General features: G+C 36.2%; 1 protein-coding gene and 1 long non-coding RNA gene across 3 annotated transcripts in view; one reads left to right on the top strand and one right to left on the bottom strand.

The window, feature by feature from the left end:
- Nucleotides 1-26081, bottom strand: part of Hmcn1 (hemicentin 1) — a 376766-nt gene that overhangs the window by 182828 nt on the left and 167857 nt on the right. The window contains exons 12-15 of one of the 2 annotated variants that reach the window (XM_040277215.2): nt 14559-14700; nt 13160-13287; nt 10685-10798; nt 5816-5974 (exon numbers count right to left, since the gene is read on the bottom strand). In XM_040277215.2, coding sequence (XP_040133149.2) covers nt 5816-5974; nt 10685-10798; nt 13160-13287; nt 14559-14700 — 543 coding nt within the window. Of the gene's footprint in view, nt 1-5815; nt 5975-10684; nt 10923-13159; nt 13288-14558; nt 14701-26081 lie in introns of those variants that run through there. The other variant, XM_078022483.1, reaches the window with a different exon arrangement.
- On the top strand, nt 4258-7646 carry LOC144367149 (uncharacterized). The gene is made up of 2 exons (XR_013426438.1): nt 4258-4402; nt 6797-7646. It is a non-coding gene; the product is annotated as an uncharacterized LOC144367149 (long non-coding RNA).

The following is a 26081-nucleotide window of genomic DNA, read 5'->3' as shown; positions in this document are numbered from 1 at the left end:
GTAATACAAATCAAGGTCACAGAACAGAGCATTTGATAAAGGCAGAATAGAGAATGCTTAACATCTTAAAGTCAAGAAATTATTCAGAAATTATAAAATTATCAATAAAAGCCTGCAGATATCTGCATAATCCAGAAACTGAGAGGAAGAGACAGAAATACATCAGAGGCACACCTTGTAAAACACAGAATGCAAAACACACCCCACCACTGACAAGAACAAAGAGATGAGGCTTTCAATGTGGCCCAGAAACTTGTGAATAATGTCTAGAGGCATCAGGCAAAGAAATACAAGGATCGCTGCAAGCAATGGAAGAAACCTGTTCAGGAGGATTCTAAGAAGTCCTCTAGGGATGGCTCCTGAAAAAGTCAAGGTGAAATCCTGGATAGAAATTATGGTAACTATCACTTTCAGAGCCAGGAGTTTTGTTAAGTGACTGAATGGATTATTTCATTCAATCTTCAAGATATCTCTATTGGGTTTTCCTATTACTAATAGTAAAAGGTTTCACACTAATTTTAGAGATGAAGGAATTGAACTGAGTTAATTGGCCAAGTGTCACATGGAGTTGAATGATGGAGATAGGATTAAAAACCAATTCCAACTTCTGAACCACAATCCTTTGTCATTTTATCAGCCTCCCCTCCACTAGGGGTTCTAGTAACTGCTGAGAATCATTCTGTTTCATGAAAATGACTGTAGTGATCCCTCCTTTCCTTCTTATGGGACTTCTGGGTTATGGATGTCCATCTGTCTCCCAAGCAACACTAGTGCTTTTTCAGCCTGGGTGAAAGGACCTCTTCTAACTCCACAACCAAATCCTACCTCCCGGGCAATCAGCACTTCTTATTCTCCTCCAAACAGACTGACCTTGCTGGTACTGGTACCTATTTAATTATCACCTCCTCCCCCCCAAATGTAATGTCTGCTGTTGATCTCCAACTACTGAAATATCAACCACCTTAAACCACTCCATAAGGACCCTCCTCTGTGATGCCATCTCTTACCATGGACATGATTTCTTCCTCAAGTTCCAGACAACTTGCTCTCTACTCTTCTCATAGCATTTGCCATATTTAGCGTATTAGACTGTATGTTTGTCTTTTCCCTAGAAAGTTGATATTTGCTACCATATTCTATCTTTAACAACAACTAGCATAGTACTGTGGACATTATACCTGGCCACTAGATATTTGTGAATGAATTACTGAATCAATATGAAAAAAACCCTTAATAACCCAGTCTGTGTATGTGTATGTGTGTGTGTGTGTATGTATGTATGTATGTGTGTGAGATATATATATATATGACAACCTTGACCCAGTATATTTGAACTTTCATTTTTTGAAGGAAACACGACAATTTCAGAAGGCTTCCTGTTTGTTTATCTATTGAATCTAAACAAATTTCAATTAAATACCACAACTGAATAAGATGTTTTATAAAAAGAAGTGGCATATCTGATTTTAGAATTTTCTTAATCCATATATTTAGGAATTTGACTTATATAAATAATAGGCAAAATTCAAACATGATTTATGAAGCAGCTCATTGCTTGCTCATCCTAAGTTTCTAATACCTCGTTAATTTAATTTATTGTAGAGCAGGGACTTTTCTCTAAAATATAAAGGCTAAAGTCTAAAGATCTCAAGATGTGTTAGGGTTGGAGATCGAGCAGGTAAATATAGTGAGGGACAGAAAATAAGTTCTAAAATAGCAAAAAAAAAAAAAATATGCAGTAGCCTGGGATCAACCATTGGCATTGGTGAAAAGGGAGGTAAGCTAGAATGTTCCAAAATAAGGGGAAAAAATCTGGAGTAAAAAAGGACCAAGTTGTACACAAAACGCAGTCAAGATGGAGAAATCTTCCATTTTGAAGCAGCTTTGGGAATAGCATCAGGTACAAGATAAGCCCAAGCATGAGGTGAGGGAATTCGGGCACTGGTGTCAGAAAACAAGTCAGAGGGGAAGACCAGGCACTGGGTAAGCAGCAGAGACAGCATCAATGATGAGCAAACCTCAAAAATGAACCACCCCTGACTCAGCCAAGAAGCCTCGTCATTACTTCTCACTCCTGAGGGTGGCCAACATGGCCTCCAGTGAGTTATGTTGGAGGAATGGCAGACAGATTGATGAACAGCAGGAAGAAGAGCAGAACTGAGAGCCCTATAGTAGGTGGGGATTATCCAGAGGAGGCCGTGTTGCTCATGGGGTTCAGAACCCACTCAGGGGTTTCCAGTGCCAGTTCCACTATTGCTCAGTCTGCCCGCTTAGAAAAATCATTTTACCTTCCCCAATTTAAGTTTCCCCAAAAGGGAGAATAATAACATTTCCTATCTCATATTGTTAAGGAGAGAATCTTTATTAACCATTTAGCACATAATAATCATCTAAGTATAAACTATCATTAATTATAATATTGAATAATTCATTTATTAAATCTTAGTTCTGAAGTTTACTGTATCTGTTGTTTCCATTTATTGTCTTCAGACAGTCTGCTAGGATAATGTGCAATCCTCTGTGGTCCCCAAAATATGTATATGCCTGCTCCTTTAGATCTGCACAGGGGTAATGCCACAGTAGAGCTCATGGTCACTCACAGAGACAGCTGTGTTCACACAATATATTGAAAATATAAAAATCCAAAATGGATTGGTCATCTTGCTCTAAAAGTTATTCCTTAAAATGATTCTAGTTCCCTTAGAGACAATTAAATAGATATTCCCTCTACAGCAACTCTGGAATTATGTCAGCCTGAGATTTTCTTTCCTAAAATGACTAGAGACATTGTTTTTCTTCTACCATACCACAAAACACAAAACCACAATCTAAGACTCAAACCCTGTGTGGTGTGGAATGCTAGAAATCAAGCCACTGACAGGCCAACTTCTCATCTGATGTAGTCAATCCTCCATCCTTCCAAATGACTTCGCAAGGCACAGCCCCATCTCACAAAGGCCAAAAAGCAGTGCTAATCTCCCCTGTTGATCTGCTGTGTCCATAACTTAAAGCCATGATACTAAGAAATAAGAAAGGGTTGACTTCTCATAAGCTAGAACTTATGAATAATATTAAACAGTTTTTATTTTTTTTATCTAATATTGTTGATGTGAGGTAACAGGCCTACAAAAACAATCCAAAAGCCCAAATAGCTACATGATATGGATAAAAACATGTTTTTCTTCTTAAGTCACACACTACTGAAATTTATGCCCAATAGTTTTGGAATTCTATTGAATAATTTTATGCACTACTAAGCTTCACACTAGCTTTCCTCAAGACTTTTCTAAAAAGAAGTCAAGTTGAAACAGTGACTTTCATATTAAAACCCCAATGCTTAATCTGAATTACTATGCCATGATCACCTAGGCATTTCTATACTATGACTCAAAGAATCCAAATGACCACTTCTTTACAGATGAAGTTAATATTCATGCATATATGTTGCCCAGGCAGCTTCAGCAGCAATGACTGCTATGAGACACAACATGGATGAGGATACTTCATCTCTTCTTTATAATTCACCTATGAAGTAGGTACTATTTATCTCCTTATTTTATACATAAGGAAAGACAAGCAGATGACCCATTCTCTTTTCAGAGTTTTTTTTTTTTTTTAAATAGGGATCGAACCCCAGGATTAACCACTGAGCAACATTCCTGGCCCCTGCAGTCTTTTTTTTTTTTTTTTTTTTTGGAGACAGGGTCATTCTGAATTGCTTAGGGGCTCACTAAGTTGCTGAGGCTGGCTTTGAACTTGCATTCTCCTGCTTCAGCCTTCTGAGTAGCTGGAATTACAAGCATGTTCCATTCTCTTAACCACTATATAAACTGTGAGAGAAGTTTTGTAGGTAGTATGTTTGCCTTTGGAAACCACAGTGGTTGCTACCGTTAGAGTTTATGTGGTTCTTGGCAAGTATATCCTCAATTTCCTGAATATGTAACAATGCCCCTTAGGAGCAGACAAAATCTAATCAACCTCTATAAGATATAATGAGAAGGACTTAATGGTGAGTAAGGAAAGAGTTAAGGCAAAAAGAGAAACATGAATGTTTCTTTTTAGTACTAAGTTATTGGGCAATTGCTAGCAACGGTCAAGGTTACAGTAAGCAAATAACTAAGTTTATGCTAGTGGTTCTATCAGGGTAATTACTGGGATAAAATTTGAGAAGTCTATTGTTTTAGAAAGGATCAAGGACACTGAGGATCTTGTATATGAGTAAAGATAAAACACAGTTCAGTTCAGTTTACAGAATGAAGCATAAATACGAAATATCGGTCGGGACATTTCCTAACTCAACACAAGCTGCCCAGCACAGGCAGCCCCATCCCCGACGTGGTGGATCACTACACAATGGAGAGAACTTGGGAAGTCTAGAAGGTGAAAACTGACCAAGAAAGCAGTAAGTTTAAGAGGCAAGTGTAAGATTCTCAGACCCTCTGTAAACTTTGAAGAGAATAAGGATGCTATCATCTTTTTATTGGAAATAATAACTGAGGCTGTTTGACCATTCTTCTAGAAAACTATAAAAATAAAATGTTTGGTATATATGAAATATTTTACAGGAAGGAGGGATAAGTGGAACTAGACAATGTTGAAATGCTGCAATCAGTGTATTTCTTGGAATTCCAATCTTGTTTCTAAGGTATTTCTCTTATTAATCCCAGAGGTTAGTCATATTAAAACATACGTTGCAGTGCCCTGGACAGATCCTACGGTGGCCTTTGTAGTTATTTCCAACTTTGTCAATTCTTCCCTAAGAGCATATCACCAAGAATGAAGAGTGTTCATTTACCAGACAGCCAAGGGGTCAGGGTATCATAAAAATTCCCAGGAGGACAAACTTTATTTTGCATGAGGTAAAATATCAAGCATCAGGGGCCTTAATTTTCATTTAAAAACTTAAGATATTAGAACTAAATGTTTTTAATGCACTTTTTTATGTTTAAAAAACAGTTTTGGCATGAAAATCATTATATATTGAATAATTGAACATGTAATTTTAAGAAATGTTCTATTTTATAAGTTTTAAGAGATACAAATGCTTCATTATCTGTGAAAATTAAGCTGCCAGGTTATTTTCTATGTAAAACGAGTTCTGTTTTATTTCAAATTTTACCATACTGTGTAGAATTTTTTTAAAAAAATGTGCAACAAAGGAGGAGGAAGAAACAAACTTCTTGAGTAACTCAAAGATAGTTGTCATGTACCACATTATAATGATTGACAATTATTTGTAGTCAGTACTTTTTTTAATACACTGGGGGCTAATTGCCAGTGAATTAAAAAATAATAAGGTAAAGGACCATCTGCTACCTTTCTGTCATCAACATTTCCAAATTATGGTCCAGGGCCAAAGCCTAATTTCTGGCCTCCAGATGTTAATACTTAGGAATCTGATGGCAGAATGGATGACTTCTGATAGGAAAATGATATACTAGAATCTGGAATCTCTTGAGTCAGGTAACTTGAGTTCAAATATCCTGGCTCAGCTTCTCCCTAGCTCTGTCAGCCTGATCAAGATGCTTACTCTCCCAAGTTTCAGTGTCCTTAATCTATATAATAGACAAAGACATAATTATGGCATCTTCCTCTTAGGGTTTTTGTGAGAGTTCCACAGAATAAAGCATAAAATGTTCTCGCTACAATGAAGACAACATAGAAAGACCAAGGGGATGCCAACTACCATTGCTCCACCAATAATCTGAAAGGCTTGCTCCAATTTAGCCATTCTGACAAATGTTTCTACCAAATTGTTTAAAACTTATTGAATATAACTTCAAAACAAATTTGTCTATCAGATCCAGATGCTTACAGCCAACATCCAGGGTTATTTTGCCAGTTGCTCTTCCAGCATCATTGATAGCTACACATGTATAATCACCAGCATCCAGATCTTGTGTTTCTTGAATCTTCAAAAGTCCCAAGAGAGGGTCAATCGTGAGGAATGTTGAGGGCCTCAACTCAAGATCTCCTAAGTCAAAACAAAGGGGAGAATATTAAACACTGGAGTACTTACCTAGTTTACTCAGCTATTGGTTTGACTTCAAAACTTCTGAATAAAGTTGATTGCAGAATTTCTAAATGCAAAATGCAAGTTGGTTTGCACAACATAGACACTTCCTAGAATCTAAAATCAGGCCCTGAAATGAATGGTGTACAAATATTTTATTTTACTACTTATATCTGTATATGTACCTAAATAAGAATTAACTGTTGGACATGCTGGGGAACTGCCAAGTGCTGGCACCTGTGATAGTAAGAAGGGAACAAGAGGATGAAGGTTGAAAGAGGTTTCCGCCATCTTTGTGGCAGGATACAATTCAGTTACCCAGGAAACACCTGAGAGACTACAGGTATCTTAGTTCAACTAAGGCACAGGTTTTTGTTTTGCTGAGTGCTATCAGATTTTGTCTTTGAGAAGCATGAGCTGCTGAGAGAATTCTAAGGATGGCTGGGGAGGAAGGACCCAGAGCTGGCTGGAGAGGTTAGGGAAAAGCTTCTGGGAGAAAAGAAATCTGTAGTATTCATTAAAAATCTTGATGTGGGAGATATAGGGGTTGGGGAGTAAAGGCAGGGATCTAATGTGTGGGAGGCAGAACTACATATTGAGTTAGAGCTCAGGATTAAAACAAGATGGACCAAGAAACCAGTTATGTCTGGGTTATGCCATGCGCTATATGCCATCTGCCCCTGTAGTCCCTCAAAATCCCCAGAACCTCTCCTTTTTGAAGTCAAACAATGATTCAACTAAATCATAATTTAGGCTAAACTTCTTATGCTTCCCTTCTTCCAGGAGGTCTCCTCTCCAAAGAATGAAATTAATCAGAACAACCAGCATCATAAAAGAGTACATGGTACTAGATATTTATGGCCAGCCCAATGTCTACATCTTCTTTGTTTTGTAAAGAATGACATAAAACATGTGAGGACCCTAAAAACATCCAGAAGGTTTGAGGGCCCTTGCTCTTAGGGTTTTGTGGCATTCCCAGATGTCATGTCTGAAAGGGTACCATTCAAAATGTCAAAAACCAGCCACGGGCCCTGGGTTCAAAAACCATGGAAATAACTCTTCTGTGCAAAAAAGAACAAAGAGGTTCATAGGAATAACTGTTTGCAAAGAGCGCCCAGGAGCTAGTAATTCTCTAGCACACTGCAAAACAGCACCAATCAACAGACTCAGGACAAGAAACAGCCAATTCTCTCCTTGTTTATAAAATTGTCGGAGGAGGGGAAGTCAAAGGAGCTCTAAATTAAAAAAAAAATGCATTAGCAACCAACCATCAGTGCCAAAAACGAAGTATTTTCCAGCATTCCAGTATTTAAAACCCCCAATCATCCTTTTAAGCTTGCTACTACATACCACTAAAGAATGATAGAAGAAACTAAAGCTGTGTCTGTGTGCCTCTGGGAAATTTTCATAAATAAAAGCAGATGATGTTGACATAAACTTTCCTCCCACCAAAGAAGGATGCAACGTGACCCTGCTATTCATTAAGTATTAAAATGTTTGGACTAAACACATTTAGGCTTTTGGAATTTACTTTTCCCCTATATTTCTGAGGACATAACTTTCATTAGGGGATGAAAATAAAGACCTATTGTTAGTGGCCCTTTTTCAAAATAAAAATGTTTAAAGAATACTAGTCATGAATCATGCTAAGTGAAATAAGTCAGTCCCCTAAAAACCAAAGGCCGAATATTCTGATATGTGAATGCAATGCTGACCCACAATTGGTGGGGGCGTGGGGGCAGGGGGTTCACCAGATGGACAGGGTGGAATGGAAGGGGGATGGGAATGGGAAAGATAGTAGAATGAATCAGACATAACTTTCATACGTGTTCATACATGAATACATGACCAATGTAGCTCCACATCATGTATAACCACAAGAATGGGAAGTTATATTCCATGTATGTATGATATGTCAAAATACACTCTACTGTTATAACTAAAAAGAACAAATAACAATTTTTTTAAAGTAAATAAAATTTAAAAATACTAGTCATGAAACAAAAAATATAAATTGGAAAACACTAATTAAGTTTGAATTTAATACTCTCCTTTCTTCATCTCCACTGAAAAAATAGTTACTGAAAAAATAATTACAGAATTATTAAGATGCCATAAATATAGAACCTTTCAAATGGAAATTAAATAGGAATTATTAAGTTTAAATATTAAATAAGACTGAAGAACGTTAGATACATCAAAAATTATATAAATGTTCCTGATAATCTGTTATAAAATTTAACAGTCCTTACTACTGAGAAAGATTCTCTTTCAGCTAGATTTAAATTCACCCCTGGCCTCTGTGAGTATAACGACTAATGGAGAGGTCATTATCCCCAGCACAAGAGCCATTCAAATAATAGATGATTAAGTAGTTATCAAATATGTGTATCTCAAGACCCCTAAGTCACTCTTAAAAATTATTGGGAATGCCAATCAACTGTTGCTAATATGGATTATACATATTTGCATTTTAATATTTTAGAAATGGAACTGAGACATTTAAAAACATATGTATTAACTTATTTTATAATAAATCCATGATATTTTAACATTGCAAATGTATTTATGAAAAAATAATATTTTCCAAAACAAGAGAAAATTAGTAAGCACAATGGCACTGTTCCACTTTTTTGCAAAAGTTTCCATAAAGTCTAAGGTCTAGTGTAATAGAAGACAGCTGAGTGCTCATATTGGCTTCTGCATTCCCTTTATTGGATATCACACCACTCGGCCTCCAGAACCTCCACCATGCACTCTAAAGACAATGGGTTGAAAAAGACAAATAACATCCTAACATTATCATAAAAATAGTTTTGATCTTGAGGATCCCTTGAAAACATTGTGAGGAACCCCTACAGATTTCAAACTACATTTTAAGGATTACCAATTTGGATAAATAAATCTAATTTTAAAGATATTTTACCACAAATGACGTTTTATTTGATTTTAATTGTATCCCCGATTCTCATTTGTGCAGTGAATTGCCTGCCTGTATCAGGCAGGATACACTGGCTTGATCCCGAAGCTCGGGAAGCTCTGTTGATGGTTAATAAGCATTGGGAACTTGTCTTCCAGTGCGATCTATCAGTATTCTAATGCCCATATGCTAACTCGGTTGGCTCATAACTTGGGCAGGGAAATGGAACTTTATTTACTGGACTAATATATCTAAGGCTGAGAGAAAAAACTAATCGGTGAATTCCAGAACCTTCCATGTGGTAGCTGCCTGGCTCCCTACCTCCTCCTCTAGTTTCCAAGCTATTTGTGGGAACATAACAGACATGAAAACAAGTTTTTCTGCACAGTAGCCCTATTTGGGGAGAATAAAAGACTTTCTGTGTGATTCTACTATATACAGGCAGAGAAATCGGCACATCCCATTACTGTGTTGTATTCTTATTTTCATCATAAAACTACTGAAGCACATTTAAAATTCTGTCTCCCTAACAAATTTTCTAGTTCTACTTAATTATAATGGGAACTTGAAATTGATATTTATTTCACTTGATAATTCAAAGATTTAAGTATTTTAAATAAATAAAATTAGTTTATGTTAATTTAAATAAGCCTGATTAAGGAGCCAATTCAGAAATGTCTTCTTATCAGGAACAACATAAAGACTACTAATCTTTTAACATAGAAAATAATGAAAATGGCATTATTTCCCGATTTCCCTACTCACTTTGTTTTATATTATTTTAAAAATATTTGTTTTCCACATAAAGCCTTTCTTTTTCACCTCATGTTCCCCAAGAGTTTGAACCCGAGGTGAATTCATAATTTTGTGATTATGACATCAACCTGTTGCTATGGGAATGTCTATGATTTAACAAACAGAATCACAACAATAGTGCTTTGTACTATTTAGCATTTTTCATTTGAAGATTAAAAAATATTTTGCAAACAGCATCTCAATAATCCTAGCAACCTTCCTGTTAGGGTGTTTGCAGTATTTTTTTTTCTTCCTTTTCTCATGAATTGGAGAACTGACACAGAAGCAGAAGCAAGGGTTTTTACACAGTTATCTACTGTCAGCATCTGAACCTGGACCAGGATCCAAGTGTCTTCTCACTAAGGCCAAGCGTCACATTATTGCTCTGTCATTATACAACCACAGAGATATAAGCTTTAAGTTACAAATGCAAACAGATAGTTTCTGTACTTGATATAAGCATCTATGATGCACGATGATGCTGAACAATGCATTCTTTTGTCTTTGAATTCTCTATACACCTCAACGTGTGTCTTTAGGTGAGCACTTTATACAAACCATCCTTGATAATCCAGAAAACTCATTAGTAGTAGGAGCTAGCATCACTAAGAAAAATGAACTAAAATCAGAGAAGCTATTTTAAATATTAACTGAATATTCTTGGACGGTTTTCTACAGGAAACAATCCTAAACTAACAAAGAGAATGTTCAGCTGGATTAGCAAAGGCAGACTTTTCCTGCTTTGATTTTCACAGTCCTATAATCCATACCAGATGTCAAATCCTGAAATTCAGAGTTCAAAATTGTGAACTAGTGTCTCTAGTGAGATCATAAACACATTTTATGGGGCTGCTATGTCAGACACCAAAACAAATTTTTAACAAATCATTTTTTTTTTTTTAAAAAAAGAAAACAAAACTAAGTGAACCAGACATGAACATGCTTAAGAAATGTACCTTTGAACCACTTAACTTGAGGTGGAGGCACACCGGAAGTTTTGCATTCCATTACTGTTGTATCCCCAAGGGCAACCAAGAGCTCACTCTGAACTACAATCAACTTTGGGGCTTCTGGAAAAAAGAAAAAACAAGCATTCAAACAGTCAACATTTAGCCCAATACCACATGGACCTTGCTTATGTTTGCTACATGAAATCAATTAATAAATGAACAGTGTTTAAGTGCATGTGGTAATTTCAATGTTAACAAGCAGAGAGAAATTCTTCTAAGGCATGAACATACAGATGTGCATTTTGAAGAGATTGTTTATTAAGGTAAAAAAGGATATTAGATAAAATAATACTTAAAACATAAAATAATTATTATAAAATTCAGTCCAAAAATTCAGGAAATTATTTGAAAGGTCTTTATGAAAAAAAAAAGTATATATAAAAAAGAAAAGGCTTGGAAAGCCAAATACATCTTACAGCAATAATACTAAAGGGACAGAGGAATAATTGCAATAAAAATAAGGTCAAAAGAGGAACAATGATAAGACTGATGTGGTTCAAGTAAGACCTGAAGATAATACAGTTGCAGATGAATTTATTAATAATGTTTTCTATGCAATTGTCAGGATAGTTATGTCTGATTATAGATATAGGACTCGCATCCAAGACTAAAGTTTGCATCTGTAAATACAGTCTCTCAGTTTAGACTCTACTTTTTCCTGTGATGCTTATATATAGATGTTGTGTAATATTCTTTACATTTCTGTCCTTAGGTTGGTTTGTTTCACTCTGTTGACAAAAGTGCTAGATCACGCATACATTTTCTCTTAACCAGACATGTTAGGATTTCCAAACTTCAACTGACAGAGTTTTAAATACAAGTAAGAATTCACTACTCAAAAGAACATGTCATTCCTCTGCTAGAAAACTTTCAGCGATTCCCACTGCCTCCATAATTCCATAGTTTGGCTTTCAAAAATCATACACTGGTGCTCAGCTTTCATTGTAACCTTAGCATCCATCACCCTTCCTCACAGATCTACACTGGCAATCCAAACAGAACCTACTATCTGTCTTCCTGCTTTTGCTGTTTTCCCTTTCTGAAACGCCCTTTGCCACAGTTCTTCAAATCCCACTGATTCTTCCAGACTGGGCTTAAATCCCGTCTCCTTTGAGAAATCTTTGCAAATTCCCCAGTCGGAATTACTCTCCCCCCTGCCAACCTTCCACAGTGGCACTTGTCTAATTTGTTATATTTCTTTCTGTATCCACTCCTATCATGCACGCTCTTGAAAGGCAAGGTACTGTGGCATTCCTTTATTTTACACTCCAGGCATCAGCACAGCATTTTTGCATACTCTAGATGCTTAATCTGTTAAAAACAAAATGTGTTGAATATTTTGATTTCTAGGTGAATGAATTAAAATCTGTTTCTGCAATATAGAATTTCGTGTCAGTCACTTATTCTACATTTCTATGTGTTTATTCCTTTTCCACCCAGATGTTTTGTGACCATTTCTAAACCTGAGCCCACCATCCTTTACAAACTTAACATGTACCTTCCTCATTTCTATATATAAACGAGATCACCTCTTTCCAGGCCCTCAGGTTCAAGACTTAGGACACTTTTGACACTTATAACATCCCTTTGCTCTGCCAGTTTTACTATCTTACTATGAATGAAGTGGAGGGAGAGAGGGAATTGGTGGATATGTGGTTGTTCATTATTCAAGTTTATAGCCTGATACAGAGCATATGATGCTTCTATCTTTTATTTAATTATAATGACCTAATAGAAATATTCTAACAAATAATTGTCACAAGTATATCTTTAATAAATGTGTCAGTTTGGAGGGAAGAAATTATAGAATAAAAGTGAAAATAATATGATACGCTTTATTTTGGGGGAGGTACGCCAGGGAATGAACCCAGGGGTGTTTAACCACTGAGCCACATCCCCTACACTTTTTATTTTTTTATTTTGAGACAGGGTTTCACTAAGTTGCTTAGTGAGTCACCAAATTGCTGAGGCTGGCTTTGAACTTATGATTCTCCTGCCTCAGCCTCCCAAATCGTTGAGATTACAAGCATGCACCATCACACCTGGCTCACAGTTTTGAATATAAGTAGAATATTTAAAAATGGAAGTTGAGATAAGCTAGAAAGGATATGGAATTTACTATTTGAGAGTGACACAGTGCCAAGAATAAGTAAATCATGGAAGAACAGAATTCTGTAGACAATCTGGAACTCTCATAATCTGGAAGCTCCTTTAATTTTTGTTGATTAATAAAGTTATTCGTCTCTTGAACTTTTAACCTGAACTAATTATCATATTTTCTTTAATCAGTATGTGACATGAATAATAAATTATAATGCTAGATATAACTTATTCCTAATATTAATTTTCAGGAATGTACTTTTACATTGTTGAAAAGATATTCATCTTATTTTAATTGCCTTTTAAACCGATTATACTTGCCAATGTATCTGAGAGTGGAAGTTTGTTTATCTGTTCCCGCTGAATTACTTGCCAGGCAACCATAAATCCCTGCATCTTTAGGAACTGCATTTTTAATAAATAAGGTACCTTCTGAGGTCATCCTATATCTGTGAATAAAAAGCAAAAGAGAAAATAAAATTGAAAATACCATAATAGTAGAATCAAGATACTACAGCACCTCCCTGTCAAATATTTTAAAATATTTTAGAGTTATATTTTGGTGCTATTTACAAAAATGATTAACATCATCATTTCACAAGCAGAGAAATCATACTATCACTACTACTAGTACTACTACTACTGCTACTACTAATAATAAATATTTTAGAGTTATGTTTTGGTGCTATTTGTAGAAATGATTAACATTGTCATTTCACAAGCAGAGATGTTGTACTACTACTATTACTACTACTATTACTATTACTACTACTACTACTACTATTACTACTAATAGCACATAATATACTGGCCATGTGCCAAGGATTGCTCCAGGAGCTTTACAATTATTAACATCATTTTCAATTATTCTCACAACCCAGTGAGTTAGGCAATTTTAGTGTCTCCATTTTACAAATGAGCAAAGAAGTTACATAACTTGGCCAAAGTCAAGATGTGTCATTCAACAAAGGTATTGGAATTTGTACCCAGGCAATTTTGCTTGTTGTGATGAATTACCATGCTCAATGGTTCCTGAAAAGGAAAACCTGAGAGATGCAATACATCCTGTCACTCAGGCAGTGTGCATGATGAGTCTAGGAATAGAATACGGCTCAGCTTGCTGGATCATACCTACTCCACCTCATGCCAAACCCAGATTAATGAAAGCCCACAGCTGGAAACTCTTGCTTATGTTCCACACACTTATTACCTTACGAGCATGAAAGGATCCAATGTCTTTAGGAAGTGCCTAGGAGAATAAAATAGCTCTCAATGCAGTATGGCAAAAGTGGCAGTAGTTACCAAGAAAGCCTGCACACACTGTAATAGAGCTTCTTTTGTGTTCTGTGCACCACTCCTCACTAAAACCCAAAATAACTCCTTAAATAGATCTGTTAAAACTATATGATACATTCCCCCACAGAAATTTTATTATCCCCTTTCAATGGCTCGTGTTAAACCAAGTGCTATGTGTACAATTTAAAGTATTGGAAAGCATTTGTTCTAGCTATTGAATTAAAGGCTTAATAATCTCAAACTCTATAAAATTATTGTTTGTATTATATTTTGACGTTTCCAAGTCTGTTCAGAAAATGTAAAAGCTGTGGATTTTCATTAAACCTCCTTTAATATTAGGGATTTGGTTAGATTCTCTCAGTTCAGAAATTTCATCAACTTTTCTCATTCAATAAAAACAAGGAACATGATACAAACCCAGTACCTGTGTGAACCCACAATAAACATATCGTTAACGGTCCAGGCAATCTTTGGTTTTGGATAACCTGTTGCAGAACACATGATGGAGACCTCAGATCCTCCTGTGAAAGACTGGTTCTTGGGCATCACAGTAACTCTGGGAGGCTCTGCAAGTAAAACAGAAACTTATGTAGTGAAATGCCCATCTATCTTGATGTTAGGAGCTTTCACCATCAGCAGATTCTGAAGGCTTCTCAACCACCTGTCTACTCCATTACCTGTTTTATATTTACATGGCTTGGCTGTAAGAACTAATCTTCGAAGAAAGTAGTACTAAATTCTCTGAATGTGCATACTTTCCACTTGATAAAATAAATGACAATAAACTCGTTTTCATATTGCCTGAAACAGATTCCATGGGTATTAACATACATAATGAATTTATTCAATACTATCTGGTTTTCCTGCACAATTATTATGCACCACACATGGATACACTGATGAACCAGAGACACATACTGTGTGCTTTCTACTGAATTGGACTGTTAACTATAAATGAAATTGAGAAATTCAGTTAGCTGCTTAGATCTGGATATATTTATGATGCCTCTTTAGCAGAAGTCAGTCTGCAAATTGTGGCTCACTTTCACTAAGAACCCTCAGTCTAAGGACTCCTTATACATTGGAAAGAGATGGAAGTGGCATTCCTATGGTGCAGCAGCTACTCAACTCAAGAACCTAATTAGTGCCTAATTGCTAGCAGCTCACAATCACCCCTTCTCTTTTTTTCCCTGTTTACATAGCATTTTTCAAATTATGATCTAGTCTTTGAAGTGAATGTTTGACGGATTTTTTCCGGCCTGTGGATTTGGTTGATAGCCTCATTATTCTACAGATTCTTCTGGGTGAACATGGGGCTAGAAAAATGCATGAGGTCAAGGGCAGACTGGCTATGGCCAGCAAGTTCACATTGAGATTCCATCTGGAGTCCATCAGTTCTGAGATGTTCAAGGACTGACTTCAAGCAGTAGGGGTGGTACAGACAGACGGTCTGCATGGGATAAGAGAAAATGGACAATTCTTTTATCTTTCAAATTTACTGAATACCCACATTTTGAATAAGTCCCACCTTCCTAAAATAAAATGTTTCTCATGTCGAGTTCAAGTTGACATGAGATTGCTGCAGAGATTCAGGCAGCTTTCAGGATTTTTTTTTTTAATCTCAACTTGGTGCCTTCTAATGGAGTCTGCCAGAAGTGGCCTGGCATCTCTCCCAGCAAGAATCCCACTGGTAGGCTCTGTAGTTCAGATATCAAAGTGAAAATAAATGTCAGTTACCCAAACCAGGATGCAGAGAGCTAAGAGGTTATTGAAGAAATAAAGCCTGGATATAGGGCGCTGCACAGGGTCATGAAATAAATCTGTGAGCAACACACAGATGGGATGACTTCATCCTACAGAAGGTGAGAACTTTACCCTTGCCCTGGAAGGACTTCCTGCTGATGATAAGAAAACCAGAAAGGACAAGAACACAGAAAAGCAAAACTGGATTCCCACCAAATAAGAGTTGAATAAAGATGGTCAAAGTGAATCATCCTTTACTTAATAATGTTCATACAGAAGTAGTAGATCTTACTATTTTAACTGTTAACTTTTTAATCCATAGGGAAAAAATTAATTTCTCATTTAAATAAAGTAAACTTAATTGGGCACGAATGTGAAACTGAGGAATCCATAGTTTAATTTCATCAGTGAAATGACATCATTTGCCCTCAAACAACCCAAATCACATTTCCTGATTGTTAAATGATAAACTTTTTTTTAATGGGGAAAAAGTAGTATTAAAGCCATAGCTAGAAGTCCAAAGTCCAAGTTGAAGCTTTGAGAAAAATAATCAAAAGTTTACGTGAGGTTTTCTATCTCATTTCACAACCACCACCATCATCACCATCATCACCACCACCACCACTGTCCACCATTGACACCATGGTCTTCACAACAGCTGGCTTTTTATGAGCCAGCTGGAACATAGGAACATGGCTTTCTGGGGTAAGGAGGCATTTTTTAATTTTTATTTTTAAATTCTAACAAAAAACAAAATGCATACGTTTTTATGACTTCTCACTAAAGACTTAAAATAGTTATACATAAATATGTAAGACATTAACAATAAAAAGAAACACTTTTAAGACTTGTTTTCCTGTACTACTAGTGGTAGGGTTGACAAAATAAATTATAACTGGTCATGAAAACAGGCATCACTCTCTCTGCCTACCAAGATTAGGAAAGGAGAAAAACCTCATCTCTCTTGGAAGCTGCTAACATGATCTTCACACTTGCAGACACATCTCCCGTCAGCCCAGAGTGACCCGCTGCTTTTAAGCTTCTGGTAGGAAATTCTTCAAGAAGAGACCTAATGACTTTCTCTTTAAGGTGATTTAACTGTTGCTGACAGATTCACCAGATAATGCTAATACTTTTAACCTAAGCCAATAACTTACAATATTTTTCATCACTGAAGTATTTAGAGTACCTAGGCAAATTTTTGTATTTTCATTTTTCCCCACTCAACAAATATTTATGAAGTTCCTACTATTTTCAGTCCTCAGAGATTTCACAGGATACTAAGTCAAAAGGTACATTGTATAAAATTAAGGACTGGATCTCTTCCTCATAGTTATAACTTACTTAAAGAAGGGGGACTCAATTTCTTAAGTGCCTATCATGTGCCAGGGAGCTAACCCGAGAACCATCATTTATTTTCCACAATAATCCTATGAAGTAAAGTGTTGTTACCATTTTACAGATTAAAAAAAAAAAAACAAGAATGGAAAAATGATTTTCCAATGTCATGCAAAAGTAGAAGTATGAGTCAAACTCAGGCCTTGCTGGCTCGCTTATGTCTGTCAATAATAATAATAATAATAATAATAATAATCCTGTTCACAATGGGTTAGCTACATTAATATACATAAAACACCTAGAATGATTCCTGACATTTATTAGGCACTGCATATCTCTTGCTTTTATTATCAATATTACATTATTTGGTGAAAAATGACAAATAAACAATACAGTATTCCAAATCCATCTATGCCTATATATTACCTCAATGTTTACAAAGGAAAATTGATCACCACTATCCTTATATTTGCATATTCTATTTAGAATACACACGGATTTAAAAATAATACTTACTATATCTTACTTAATTCTCCAGAAATTTTAGGATACTCAGGATTTATTAGAAAATTCGATAAAATAGATAAAAATAGTCGTTTTATGTTTTACTGACAGGGAAAAAATATGCTGATGCCTCTATCATTTGGCACATGTTTTAAAAAGTTATGATGATACAAACAGCATGTGGTTGTGATAATACAAATTTCATACTTAGTGAAGTAATTCTGGTCATTAGAGACTTATTTCATCAATCATCTTGAGAAATATTTCCATTTTTTACTGCAGTATTCTCTCTGGTGACAGACTAATTAATCACAGACATCCACCCTTTCCTGATACCATAGAAAACAAATTAATAATCTAATGTTCATACAGAAATAGCATTCAGGAGAAAAGAAGGCTCTGTCTAATCTGGCCCTTTGATTTCCATGTGGCAGCATGTGATTAGGAAGGGGACATCAGGTGCGTGCTGAACATGTTCAGACTGAACCAGGACTCCTCCGTAAAACAGGACCTTCCTTCTGTACAGCTTTCAGAGGCTGCACCCCATAAGGGAACTGCTTTCCATTGTCACAAAGGGGAAACTGTCTGTTTTAAACAAAAATTGATGTTTAAACCACACGATGGGGTTGGGGTTGGGGCTCAATGGTAGAGCGCTTGCCTAGTATGTGTGAGGCCCTGGGTTCGATCCTCAGCACCCCATAAAAATAAATAAAATAAAGGTATTGTGTCCAACTACAACTAAAAAATACATATTAAAAAAATTCATACCACACACATATATATCCCCCACCACTTATTCTAAATTGTACTTGAAAACCTGACCAGTACAAGAATTCAAAAATTTAGCCACCATTGCCACCTTAAAAGTGACCAACTGCTTTAGTCTATTTTGTAAAATATTGCCACACTCACATGATATAATTTCTAAATTGGGGTGAGCCGATTTAAGCAATACTTTCACATAATAACTCTACAAATGTTTCTTGAGATTCACCAGATTCTGTCATATAAAGAATGGTTTGAAATGTAAGCAGTAATATGATGGCATGTGTTACAACAAAAAAATGAAAGGATTTACATAATGAAATCTAAAACTGCTGTTGTGACTCCAGTAACCCACTGAAGTTAGCACAGAAACATGAAAGATAAGATCAGTGATCCACATGACCATCGTTAACTCCTACGTTCAGCCAAACCTCCAATTTATTCCCATTTCTGAAAACATGATTGATTTGTGATGTTCCCCAGTAGATTTTTCTCTGTGGGCAACACATGCCCTGAAAATGCTAAATGATCTAACATCAAGCAATGCTACCCAAGAAAATGGAAGATGACTAGAATATAATTACTGAAACCAATTTCTATTAAATTGCAGTCAGTAAAATGTTTTTTATAGAATTTCTGACCTTTCTTCTAAATAGTTTTATTTTCCTTCAAAAGGTTACATAATGACTATTATTGAGCTTGCCGAGAGAATCAGAATTAGTAGCTACATCCCATTCTAATTAGATGTTTAGCCACTGATTCAGGTCAATTTGTTTATTTAAAACACACTGGCACTTTTTTTTTTTCCAATGCATTACTTCCATTTCTGATTGGGGAGGTGACTCTCCCTAGTTCTGATGCCGACTTTCACACAGGAAACCTGCACAATAAAAATGATAAAATCTCTCCAAGAACAATTTAAGGTGCACAGATGTGTTTGTTCACTTAACTTTGCCTTAATTTTCAGTGAAAATAAATGGCAATGGGATATATTTTAACATTTTAAAGTTTTCCTCCGTCTACTAGATAGGTCAGGGATTTCTTCCCAAGAGGAAAGAATGAAACTAAAAACAATCAACCAAACACACGAAACAAAAACAGAAATCAGTTGCCTGAGGAAGGAGATATGGGACCAAATGCAATATTTCCAAATGATATCCCATCAATGGAAATATGAAGACCTGGTTACAACCTCTCCAAAATGGTAGTGGCTCCTGAATGACAACAATCCTAGTGAATTAATCAATGTGACAGATGCAGCGAGTTTCACAAAACTTCTCTTACTATTCTACCTTCACTATTTTTACCTTTCTCTTTTCTCCAAAAAAGACTGGACCTGTACTGTGCAATACAGCAACCACAAATATAGCCACATAAAAAGTCTATTTAAATTCAAATTCAAACTATCTAAAACTAGATCATATGTCAAAGTGAAATCCTTAGGTCACTAGTTATATTTTAAGTGCTCAATTGCCATGTGTAGCTAGTGTCTACCCTTGAGCACAGTTCAGAAAGAAAATATTTCCATCATTGTAGAAAGTCTGATTGGACAGCCCTGGGCTAGAGAGACAAGTACCAATTCTGAGGGAAAATTGCTAATTCCTTAATTTACCAGTAGGTGGTGCATTGACAACAACACACACAGGAAAAGAGCTAGACCAAAAAATCCATCTTGACAGTTATAAGCTCAATTTGCTGCAAAATTCCACATCCAATGTGGTTATGAAACTCAGCTGGTAAAAGAAGGGCAATACTTTGAGAGATATACAGTGGTAAATTATATATTCCATTTTAATCTTAGAATCTTGATACAAGATTTTTTTTTCAAAATCTATGATTTATAATTTCCAGTTAAGTTGTGAAGATGTCAATGTAGGAGATGCTTGCTACCTTATATATAATTTAAGTAATTATTAATAATTGTTTATAGGTTAACATTTATTCCACTTAATGCTATTATTTATTTCCTTAACAAAACAAACTAAGTGAATTCAAGGATTTTTTAATTAGTAAAAAAAAAAATAGGTTAATTAGACAAAAAAAAGATGGATAAGAAGGACAAAATTTAAGAAGTTTTACTCTCACTTAGAAAATCTTCAACTAAATGATAACTAGCATTGATTGTCACAAAGCCTTTTCTTTAACTCGCTCTGCTTTATAACAATTTCCTAAAATCATAGCATTTCCAAATAGGAGAGAAAGGTCAAAGCTTATATTAATTCCCATTTGGCTGAGAGAGATAGTTGAGAATCATAATTAACTTTATCACTTCATGGTCTATTAGAAGACTACACTGACTTTTGACATATGTGTATCTCCTGACCCAGACTCAATTGTGGCAACATCTTTTGACTGGGACTGTTGGTTTGACCCCCGGCACTGCAAAAACAAAAACAAAAAAATTGGTTACAGTATTTTAAAAAGGGTTTGAGCACAATATGCAAGAATCACAGAGCCAAAAATTTATGACAGTAGGGCCATATAGAACTTCTTGAAGGAAATTTTTAAAAATTTGAGAGTTAATTGATGCTCCTGGACAAATTCATTTGCTACCTTAGATTCTGGTCAGGGAAGCAAGCACAGGGTAGGTGGGAGAACACCCGTCTTGGGAGACCAGTGTGAGACTCACAACTGCCATCCTCTGTCATCCAGCTGTCACTCTCATGCTTCCCCATCCCGACCTCATCCGTGACTTTCACCCTTCCTCTTTATTCCTGCTGTCACACCACTCTGTCACCTTCTCTCCCTTCTTTGTCCAGACTCAAGCCCACAGAACACTGCTGCATTATTTTGTCATTTTGCTGAATCAATCCTGCAAAACCCACAAACTTAAATATTTTCCTCCAGTTGTACTGAAAAGGCTACCAGAGAGAGCAGGGAACGGAAAATCCAACAGCATGGAGATGGGTCTCCCTACTCCACTGGGTCCTCCACGCTCAGCAAGCCCACACCTCATTCTTCACTGGCTTTGCACATGTAGTTTTCTCCACCCGGAAAAGCATTCCTCACCTCAGCCTGGCACAGGCTGAGTCACCTTCTGGTGGATACCTCAGTCACCCTCTCCTCCATCAAGTCCCTTTCAATCTCATCACTCTGAGATAGAATTAAAGGCTCTGGAACACGGTGATATATCTCTTACCACACTGTGCTGCATAAATTCACTTTATGTCTGTATTTCTTTTATTAAGTTATGGGCTTTTTGAAGACAATGATACTATTCCCTTCTCATTTGCCTCAGTAAGGACCACAATGCCTGAGCTTTAATTTTGGGGTAAATTAATGAATGAGGAATAACTGTATGAACAAATAACACATCAGCTCTAACCCTTTCCGGCAAAGATTTTTAATCAAGGCACTTCAGCTGTTATAGATTTGCTTCATTATTATGAAAAAAATGCACCTTCTAAACAGAATGATGGAGGTAGTAGTGCCTTGGAGCACGGCATAAAGGGAGAAACTATCATCATGATAACTAGCTACAGATTGGCATGTTCATGAACCACATGTTCCTAACATCATCTCTCTCTTCAGATACAAATAAATATTCCTGTTTTGTATCATTTAACTCTAATTGAGTTCTTATTTGTAACAAATATCGCACCCCTTCCTCACGTGTAAAATTGCAAGTTATCTGTTATTTCTTATTTTATGTATATAATCTATAGAAAGAAAACTTATTTTTCAGTTGGAAAATTAATGTATAAAAATAATAATTCAAAAAAATGATATTTTGGGGTAAATTTGAATAGAGTACTACTTATTATATAACATAAATATATATTTAGTACATGACATAAATCTTGTTCGTAGTTGCAAAAGTTCCTACATCCACACACCATACTTCTCACTTGTCTTCCCACAGACACAGGCTGCATGCAGGCACTAAAGACAAAACAGAACAAAATTTGAGGCCCTGTCTTGATAGAGCTTACAGGCTCTTACTTTTTCTCTGTGTGCTTGTTCCAGTAGCATGTTTACAGCTCTCTCCCCCCTTGGGAGCTCCCCTTAAGAGCGACTCTACCGTAACTTAAGTCAAAGGATTCACCAAATTGTCACAAGACACCTGGTTCATTATGAGGCATCAGAGGAGTAAGAGGGACAGAGAATTATAACCTGGCAGTCATTTCTCCAAGCAGTCACTACACACAATGCTGCAATTTCAGAGTTTTTAAAAAGATCTCCATGACACAGGAGATAGATGTGCCTTTTCTGTTGTTTTATATATATATTTTGTGCTCTCATCCTTCCATCCATACTTGTGAACACTTTGTTTTTCTCCACTCCCTTCCCCACACTTCTTCACTTTCCTCTGACTGCCTGTGCTTTATGCCTACCTATGAATAGCATATATAGGCGTTTCTGAATAGAATGCAGAAAAATGAAGCCACGTCCCATGGTGGAGACCTTAGATAGGATGTGGGTTTGGCCACTTGCTGGTTTTGCAACCTGGGGCAAGTCACTAACCCCTAACTAACGATTAACCACTAACTCTACTTCCTTAGGAAAAAATACAGATGCCAATATATTGGATCTTTTTCCCATTTCCTGGCAGAGTTCCTAAAATTCCTGGAATCTCCCAAGTGATAATTGTCATTTTCATATGCTAAGGAATGACTGGAAGCTGGGGACTCCTAGAAAGCCACAGGATGTGGGCTGGTCACAAGAAAGACCAAGGCATGATGACAGGAGTGGGACTTTCAGCACCAACCCCTGACCCCCAGGGTGGAGAGGAGGGCTAGAAATAGGTAGTGGTCAATGATTTGATCAATCATGCCTACATAACGGAACCTCTATAAAAACCTATCCTGTCAGGGTTCAGACAGCTTCTCGGTTTATGAACCCAAGGAGGTGCCGGGAAAGCAGAATACCTGGAGAGGCACAGAAGCTCCACTTTGGCCCACCTCCTCTATGCTTAGCCTAGCATCCCTTCCTCTTACCTATTTCTGAGTTGTACTTGTAAGAGGAACAAAGCACACTGTCTCCCCTCCACTCACATCCCACTCAGCACCACTCAACAGGGGTGTATTTTCACACACATGGGGCAATTCTCCTGTGGACATTAGCTGGGTGTCCTTTCATTCAGTTCAACTGCCACACTATAAAGGCTCAGTCCCCCAAGATTGACCCCCACTTCAGGTGCCAGCTGGTTGTCAATCATACTTCAGACAGACCGGCTATAGATGGAGGGATAACACCACCCCTCCTCCTGTTAGATGAATCCACCAGTGCCGCTCAGAGCGCTCAGGCAAGCACTTGACCTACAGCTGGTACCCCGGAATCCACAGGGACAGGAGCTTGTGCTGTGCACCTCTTCATCGGGTTGTTTCAGGATCCTTCAATAATAAAATGGTTAATGAAGAGTATTTTTTTATCCTTTATAATAAACTGGTTATTGTAAGGAAAGCACATTCTTGAGTTCTGTGAGCCATTCTAGCAAATTATTAAACCCTGAAGAGGTAGTCCTGGGATCCTCCGATTTTACTTATCCTCTGGTTGGTCAGAAGTACAGCAGGGGTAGAACTTGTGATTGGCATCTAAAGTGAGCCCTTGACCTGTGGGATCTAATGCAAACTTGAGGTGGTGTCAGAACTGAGTTGATACACACCTTACTGGTGTTCAGAGAGTAGGAAATTCCATTGTTGGTATGGGGGAAAAAAATCTACACATTTGGCTTCAGAAGTGCTGTGAGTGGAAATAGTTTTTAGCAGAGAATAACACAATTTGTGAGGTTTAGATGACATAATATATGCCATGGACACCCATTTTTCAAATGTCAGTAGCTTTCTCTGAAAAACTTAGTGATTGAAATGTTTGCCGACTCCTCATCTGCTCTCTCCCCCTGCGGACACTGCCTTGTGAAAAGACATATCTATGCCCCAGCTACTACATTCCAGCTTTGAACCTCCCCAACATCTGGATGTCCTTCCTGGTATTTCTCTTAAAATCATCAGGTTTGGCTAATACACATTTTCTCATGGTCCATTTTTTTGATGAAAATTAAAATGTTCATGGTTTATAACTTCTTTATAATGATTTTCTTATATGCTTGAAATATTAAGTCATCCACATCCCTTTCTTTTTATAATCTAAATAAGTCTAATTTAACTTCTCCTTGTAAGTTCTATTTTAAGACATTTTAATGTCTTCTAAGTTTTAGGAAGATATAATTCCTTCCTTCTATAATTAAAGTGTTTTAACATCTTTATAGAACATGAATGCTTTGGATGAAAGGCAAAAGAAAATGAAACAGATGATAGTCATTTGTACATTTTACTGCACAGAATTGGAATGTATTATAACAGAAACTTGCCCTTAACCATGGAGACTGCATGTGGTGAATAAATTGAGTGAATGCTAAACTCTTCTTACAAGAAAACCTAATTTATTTATCAATTGAAATTATGCAAATGTACAATTCCTTTTGTTAGACTTCACTTTGGTTCAGAAAAGATTTAAAGCATCATGCTCTGTAATTCAGTGCTACAATATTTCAGATGCTTAAGCTTTCAATTAGGAATTTTTGTACAGTCAAATGTTCTAACTTGACACTTTACATCATGACACATTTTAGTTTACAAACAACTCTCAATGGTTTTAAGTACCAAAGAGATTTTTTAAATACATAAAATAACTTCTGACATTTTATAGATACGAGATGAACTTCTCAAATAAGTTGTCCAGTTACAAGTAATCTTATCTGAAAACCAAATGAAGTCATCGTCTCAAGTCTAAGGGATGTCAGGTAAATTCCATGAATCTCATACTCTTAAAAAAAAAAAAAGTGTTCAGAGAAGAAAAATACATGGGCTTTCAAAGCATGTTTCTAGAAGACTAGTTATTTGAGGATAATAAAATTAATGAGCCAAGCTTCTCAAAAGTGAAGCTTTATTAGAGTAAGTTCTTCCCACATCATGAGTGGTCCACAAGTGTGATACAATATTCTTTGGGTGAAGGGGCTGTGTTTAAACAAACATGAAAGAAAAAGGTCAACAAGTAAGAATGTGTTTTTTTTTTCTGCATATTTGAGAACAGCAATGCAGAGGGCTCATTAGCACTCAGAAATAAAAGTGACAACCTGTATAAATAAGTTAAACGAGGTCTATCTCCCAAAGCGAATCAGAAGAAGAAACTCAGCCAAGGGAGTGTTTTTCTTTAAAGAGTGAACTGTATCATAAAAAAATTAAAATCAAGGTATCAAAAGCTAGCATACAATATGAAGTTGCCAGCATACTGGTATACCTACGTGGATGACTGTGCCTACAAATAAATCTTAGAAAGAATTACCTTTTCTAAGATCAAATTTTTTTTTAGAACTAAACATTTCTATATTTAAGGAATAGCATAATAGATCCTTATTTTGTACTCTTTATTCCCATACAACAGATAAGAGAGATTTCTTCTGATAGATTGATATTGACCTAACCCAAGTTTTTAAATCTTACTGCTTTTCTTTTTGGAGAGGCATTATTATATTCTTAGTTATTTCTTTATTTTAAGTTATCTTTTTTTTTTCTTAATTATTTTAAATAAAAAGGGATAAAATATCCCAATATAGATAGAAAACACATAAAGCCATTCAAAATTCAATTTCCCAATA

This window comes from Ictidomys tridecemlineatus, chromosome 10, assembly GCF_052094955.1.
Source record: "Ictidomys tridecemlineatus isolate mIctTri1 chromosome 10, mIctTri1.hap1, whole genome shotgun sequence".
Lineage (NCBI taxonomy): Eukaryota > Metazoa > Chordata > Mammalia > Rodentia > Sciuridae > Ictidomys > Ictidomys tridecemlineatus.
The sequence above is the reverse complement of the archived record's forward strand: the minus strand, read 5'-3'. Positions and strand labels throughout refer to the sequence as shown.